Source organism: Zonotrichia albicollis, chromosome 17 (assembly GCF_047830755.1).
Source record: "Zonotrichia albicollis isolate bZonAlb1 chromosome 17, bZonAlb1.hap1, whole genome shotgun sequence".
NCBI classification, from domain to species: domain Eukaryota; kingdom Metazoa; phylum Chordata; class Aves; order Passeriformes; family Passerellidae; genus Zonotrichia; species Zonotrichia albicollis.
This window is the reverse complement of record NC_133835.1, coordinates 12,787,530-12,794,125: the sequence shown is the minus strand read 5'-3', so window position 1 is coordinate 12,794,125 and position 6,596 is coordinate 12,787,530. Positions and strand designations below refer to the sequence as shown.

The following is a 6,596-nucleotide window of genomic DNA, read 5'->3' as shown; positions in this document are numbered from 1 at the left end:
AGTATGTTGAGATCTTTCTCAGAACTTCTGACGTGTAGCTTGTAAAGAACATTTACGAGAAAAAGAGATCCAGCAGACACCATGTAACAGGACTGGTGCTGTTTCCCAATGAAACTATCAAAAAACAATTTTGGTGTGTAGCAAGAGGAACCCAGAACAGGACAGCAGATTAAAAAGAAGCTTTCAACCACCTTCACCCAAATGTGTTTTCATTTCATTTAAAGACACACAAAAAAAATTACCGAGCACTTGCCCTGGCCTCCTGAGGGGCCTCAAGAAAGCAGCGGAGTGGGAATTTTTAAACTTCTTTTTCCCCTGAGAAATGGCTGTGGTGCCACTAAGAGCTTCCAAAAGACAAAAGAAGTTAATTCATCCCCTCAATGACCATATATGTACTTCCGACATTAATTTCATATTATGACACGCCCCCTCATTACCTTGTGCCCGCCCCTCCGCCATCTTGTACCGCCCACACGAGTCCCCGCCCCTTCCGCCCACCGCTGCTCCCCCGCCGCCATCTTGTGCCCGCCCTAGGGGCTCGAGAAAGCAGCGAGCGGGAATTATTTCGCTTTTTTTTCCCTGCGACATGGCTGCTGTGCCGCCGAAGAAATCCCAAAGGACGAGAGAAAGGGATCCTTTCCCTCGGTGGGTGTGTGGGCACTTCCGCATATTCCATGGAACACATTCCCGCCCCTCCCGCCATCTTGTGCCCGCCCACACCAGTTGCCGCCGTTGCCCCGCAACGCCCGGGCGGCCGCGGCCCCGGCCCCGGTCCCATGGAGCCCACTGACCACACAGCCGAGAACAAAGAGTACATCAACTACGTAGCCCAGGACAAGAGCTGGTAACAGCCCGCCCGGGCCGGCAGTACCGCTGCTCGTCCAGCTTCCCCTCCCGGCCCGCAGCTCCGCGCTGGAAGAGTTCTCATGTGTATTTAAAGAGCGTGTGCGCTGGGTGAAGCGTGCCTGGGTGTAAAGTCATTTAGATGTAGAGGTGGCTCCAGTGCACCCCTCGTGTCCCGCCAGCTGTGGGGTGAGGGCACCTCATCAGCCAACACAGTAAATGAAAGGATATTTGAAAGCATCATTGGTGCTTACTTTCCAGCCTCCTCCGCTTTTTAACATAATTTAAAAGCAGTGCAGTGTTCCCGTGCAGTGTTCACTGTTTCACATACAGCGTTCGCTGTTTCACATACAGCGTTTCAAACCTCTGGGAAGTATTTTCCCATTAGCTCCGAGTCAGATAATGATATTCGTACATAAACGCGCTGCTTTGAGATGGAAGTTTAAAGATTGCAGCTGAAGTGCTGTGCTTTGTGACGTCGGTAGCTGGGGTTGGCGTGTTGGGGGTTTTTTTAATGAAAGTTTTCAAAGTAATTTTAAATGTTTTTTGTTGGTTTCAGGAAAATCCGTATTGAAACTGAAAGAGATGCTGCAAAAAAATGGGCTGAGAAATGGGGATTTTTGAAAACACCTCTTGAAGAGGTACAGTTGAATGTCATGTAATATGGCTGATAAGATAAGCAACACATGAGCACACATTGATCTGGACACAAAATTATGAGAGCACAGAAGACCAGAAGTGTACTGAGTATGCTTTATTACACTGACCTCCTAGGTAGCAATCGCACTACTTTTGAAATGGTTCAAATATTCCATTTTTTTCTGAATAAAACACATCAAGTGGTAATTTATATGCTGTGCATATTCTGATATATTTCTCCTGAGAAGCATGACTCCTAATAGTGCTAACAAGTACTAGATGCACACTGACAGGAAAATATTTCCCCTTTGTCTCTCCATATGGTATTTTAAAAATCTAGGGGAAAAGGTTCCAGCTAATTAAATTGTCAGTGGGGGAATCTACAACAAATGAAAATATTTGGAGTGATGTCTCTTCTCAGTGATGTTTAGATATTAGAATACAGTAGCACATGTTGTTACATTTGCAATCCCAGTATTTCATTGCTAAAGAACAGGATTGATGTGGCCCCTGCATAGTTACAAATGAAGTTTGCATGTCTTCTGAAACAAAAAGTCCAGTAATTTCCAAAGAACTGAAATAAGTAATCCTGCTTAAGAGGAAAGAACAGGAAGTTCATCTGCAACAATGAGGGGAATGGTGTGGATTTCACATATTACAGTATATTTCCAAAGATAAAGAGTCCAGTTTTTAAATATGTTTTGGTTTTAGTTGCTTGGACCTGAAAAGAAAGAAGCTGCAAAGCCCAAGCTACAGCTTCCAGATCACCTGCAGGTTCGACCTGTGACACCCGTGGAAAAATACATTAAGGTTAGAAAATTAGATCTGGAAATTGCAAAACAGAAACATCTGTTTTAAGAAACCACACAAGCTCTGAAAGCCAGTTGTCTTATAGAGGGGGGTCTTTAACTAAAGGTCAAAGTAAACTGCATTTGCAAGCCAAACTATGCTTTAAAAGCATTTGTTTAAGACAAGGAATTGCCCTTTGGTTATGGTTGTAATTTTTCTATCTTTATTTAAGAGTCTGCTTTTTGTCAGAGACAATACCACTGTCCTCTTCAGCACCACAAATTAATAAGAAGCCAGTTCTAATAAGCCAAGTCATAATTATTTTGTTTTGTATGATTTATATGTATATTCAGGGTCTTAAAGCTGTCAAATAGCTGGAGAGTAAAATGTGAGTGATGGTTTAATTTATAAATACAGTGTGTCAGGATCACCAGTGAATAGGGGGAGTCCACAGGCAGCTAAAGCAGTGACATTGGGAGAGGAATTTACCAAAGGGGAAGCAGGATATGCTAATGAAAAGGAAGGTTAGTCCACTCAGAGAAGATTAGGGAAATAAAGGAGATTGGAAGTTCTTACTTGCTGAACTAGCTTTCTTTCAAAGGATTCCAAGGCTGGGGAGATAAGGTATGGAAGTAGCGAAAGCTTTTATTGAGATTAAATTAAAATAAAAATTAGGAGCTAGTGCTGAGTGTGGTGAAGCAATGAAATGGCTTCATTTGTGCCAGCCCTGCTCCTTGCTCCTCAGCTTTGTCCCTCAGCTCCAGGGTCAGTCCAGCTGCAGTTCCAGCGGCGTCCCAGCCCCGTGGGGCTTTGGTGCATTCACAAACCCTGCAGGTCTCAGCTGCTCCCCAAGCCTGCACAGCCTGGTGGAGCTGAGTTTCCATTTCACCTCAGCATGGGAGGAAGAGAAGGGCTGGCTGTGATTTAGGTCACCTTTTACATATTCAGAGTGAAGTTTCATACATCCTTTTCAGAAGTGTCTTTCTGCACATTTACCTTGTGGTAACAGTCAAATCTGTTCTCTCTAGGTTAGACTAATAAAAGCTCTGCAGTCCCCTCCCCCAGACCAAAAGTGGGACATGATTTCCTTCATTATCCTGCTCAGTGGGTGGCACTTTTGGCCATAAAAATTATCTTTTCTGAGGAACTGCTCCACCTAAATATCATAAACATTTTCTAATCTTGGCCAAAGAACAAAGTGAAGCAACTCTGGCAAGAGAACTGAAACATTGTTCTCTTGCTGTGTATTTCTCTGCTAAGTCCCCAGATGCTGAAATGATAGAACGTGCCCAATTGAGATGATTCAGCCAAAGTAAGCACAGCAGTCACTGAACAGAGTCTGTTGGCTTTTGTTTTGTTTCCTTTTTAGCTAGATTAGTTGCAGATTAACTTGCTGCTCACCCATCTTTTAGAGTAGAAGGAAGGTAGAATGAATAAGTAGTTCTTGATGTAAAAGCCAGCTTGGTCAGTAATATCTTCAGCATTTGGATTTAAAATTATTATTCCATAGCTGCATTGTTACCAAATATACTACAGCAAGGAGGAAACACTATTTCTCCTGTTTACTGAAGTTAATTCGTTTTAAAGATGATGATGATGATTATCTTCTGCTTGAGCTTTTTCCATACATAATAATAATAATACAAAAAGTCTAATAATGTTAAGCAATTAAAGCCCTTAGTATTGAACCAAACTTAGAAAAAAAATTATTCCAACATACACTAGTAAACAATGACCTGATTGTTGATTTTAGAACACTACAGTACAAAAGGCAATGTTGCAGAAACTTCAACCAAAAACCTTTTCATCATTCAGTTTTGCATGTTACTTTGATTTTAGGTGCTTCCATCTCCTCCAATACCTAAAACAACCCAGGGATTAATTGGCTGGAGATCAAGTGTTCCAGCACTGGCTCTTGAGCATGATTATCAAGTCCAAAGCTCCAAAGGATCTGTCATTAGAATGAAGTGACCATGTGAGTCTTCTAAGTGGCATTATGAAATAAAGAGGCACAAAGATTCATTCCTAAGGAAATGTCCTGGAGTGGGCTGTTGTGCATTTCTTGTCTTTGTAAAAATCCACAATCATTTTGGTAAAGTGTGAACATTTTCATTTTACTTCATTGAATCTATGGCATCCAGGCTAACTCTGCTTCAGAGCTCCTGCTTGTAACTTAGAAATAACCATGAATAACCTCAGATAAAGATCACAGCACATACTATTTTTATTATCACTAATAAGACTATAATTTAAAAATATTCATTGGAAATTGGAGTGACAGTGCAAATTTTTATAATTGTTTCTCCATGAGTACCTCTACTCATAAAATACTCATAAAATACACTGGGTTTGTGTTGGCTGTGCTTTGCAGGTATTTTGTGCAGTTACACACATGAGTGAGGAGTGTACAGAAATAAAGTACACAAGGGCCACAGTGACCCAGAGTCACTTTGAAAGATCAGTTTTGGTATCAAGTCAGGGTTTTCCATTAGCTGATCAGCGTGCAGGTGGGTTACAAAGGGCTGCCTCAGCTGTGTGTGCAGCAATATTTGCTCCAGCCAGGGAAGGACGCTCAGAGGCAGCAGTGATTGCTCTGGAGCCCCTGGGGCAGCTCCCTCAGTGCCCTGGGCTCACTCCTGCTCTTCACTGGGCACCTGAAGGTTTTGGAGACCCAGGAGGAGACTCACTGAGCTGCAGCAAATGTTTGCACAATGCAATTCTAACTGGCCAAGGTGTTGACAGCAGAAGGTTGTTTAAGCAAAAAGAGCCTCCAGGAAATCAACCCAGGCAGCTCCCTCTGACTCGTTATCACTTAGAGGGGAAAGGTTTCCTCTGTCACCTGGCTGCAGGGTCTCCTTTGTGTTCTGCAGCCATCAATAGCTGCTGCTTGAGTCAGCACTAAGTCCTTGGCTTTCACAGCAGCAAGGCAGCAGCCAGTGTTTGTTCTTCCCTTCTTCCCAAGAAATGACTCACAATGATCAACATCCCACCTTTTTTTTTTTTTTACATCCATTTCCAAATGCCCACAAAATAATAATAATATTTTACTTTTTTCCATACTCTTTACAAATAATGGAGAAGTGAGTCATATCCTTTGGAAAGATTACCCAAGAAGGAGAACACATAGTAGAAGTAACTTCAGACACTTTATTTAAAAACCAGAATAAAGAATAACTTGGAATCAGACTCTGGAAATTGAAGTTAAATTGTAGTTTAGCTACTAACCATAACCTGTGTACACTGTTCTTTGGACAACCAAGATAATTGTAAGAACAATATTGAAATTCAGTGTGCTTTCTTGTCATTGCCAGGTTTGTATCTCTTGCTTATTTTCATCATGTGGTATGTGGTTCTTCAGTTTATTTTAAGGCCAAAAGATCTTATTCTTGTCTGATTTATGTAAACAGGTATAATGATGATTGATATGGCATTTAGCAGCAATTAAATTACATTAATTCAGGCCAAATAAAAGGGGAATTCCACTGGCTTTTAAAGAGTTATATTAATAAATCAAAGCACCACATACCCATTGGATATTTGTATGAAGTGAAATCCAAATCCAGATGAGCATGGTTTGATTTTGAAAACCAAAATAAATTCTTTGTCCAGCATCTGCTGTTGGACATTCCTGACTCTTATTCCAATGTCTGAATATTAACTCTGGCCTGACATGAAGGGTTTTGTATTGTACATTCTGTCATTTAAGGTACCTTTACTTCAGGAGATCCTTAGATAGACACTAATTTGGGATGTGCAAAGAATATAATCTAAAATTTGAAGTAATTTCTTTATCATAAATCTGTCAGTTATTATTTGTCCCATGTATTCAGGGTTTTGGTGTTATGTGAAAATACAAACCTGACTATTTTTTCCCAACACTTCTAACATTTACATGAAAAAAAATCGTAGAAGTTGCAGCTGACAAAGGACTGCCCAGTCATCTGCCCCAGTTGTGAATCCTAAAGATCATTACAGAATTATTGTATCACATTGTTGTGTTTGAAACCTGGCCTTTAATTTGTGGAAATTAACCTGTTTATTGGAGTCAGGCTGGGTACATAAATGCCACTGCACACTGTAAAATATCACAGCTCTCCAAGGTCAGGACAGTGTCAGTAAACTCTGCATGCAGAAAATGCTTCAAAACAAAATTAAATCACTTCAAAAGTGCAACAAAAGTCTAAATAATTTTAATTCTGTATAAAAGTGTTAGACCTGTGTTTCTGTGCAAGTCAGAGCAGAACCAAAATATGAGAACAGGATGGAAGTGTATTTAGATGTCTTTGATACTCCAACCAAAATTTCATGTGGGCTTTGCAAAGATT

At 40.9% G+C, this 6,596-nt stretch overlaps 1 protein-coding gene across 1 annotated transcript; it reads left to right on the top strand.

Moving 5' to 3' along the window:
* Window positions 1-652: 652 nt before the first annotated feature.
* On the top strand, window positions 653-5,909 carry CIMIP1 (ciliary microtubule inner protein 1). The gene is made up of 4 exons (XM_005489048.4): window positions 653-844; window positions 1,403-1,484; window positions 2,194-2,292; window positions 4,111-5,909. Exons 1-4 carry the CDS (start codon window positions 675-677, stop codon window positions 4,240-4,242), a joined length of 483 nt encoding a protein of 160 aa, XP_005489105.2. The 5' UTR covers window positions 653-674; the 3' UTR covers window positions 4,243-5,909.
* Window positions 5,910-6,596: the final 687 nt, after the last annotated feature.

What these genes read in the sequence shown, in the direction of transcription:
- CIMIP1 (XM_005489048.4), top strand. Translation starts at nt 675, where the DNA reads ATGGAACACATTCCCGCCCCTCCCGCCATCTTGTGCCCGCCCACACCA. An exon ending in GTAGCCCAGGACAAGAGCTG is followed by an intron (nt 845 to 1,402) that starts GTAACAGCCCGC and finishes TGTTGGTTTCAG; the next exon opens with GAAAATCCGTATTGAAACTG. An exon ending in TGAAAACACCTCTTGAAGAG is followed by an intron (nt 1,485 to 2,193) that starts GTACAGTTGAAT and finishes TTTTGGTTTTAG; the next exon opens with TTGCTTGGACCTGAAAAGAA.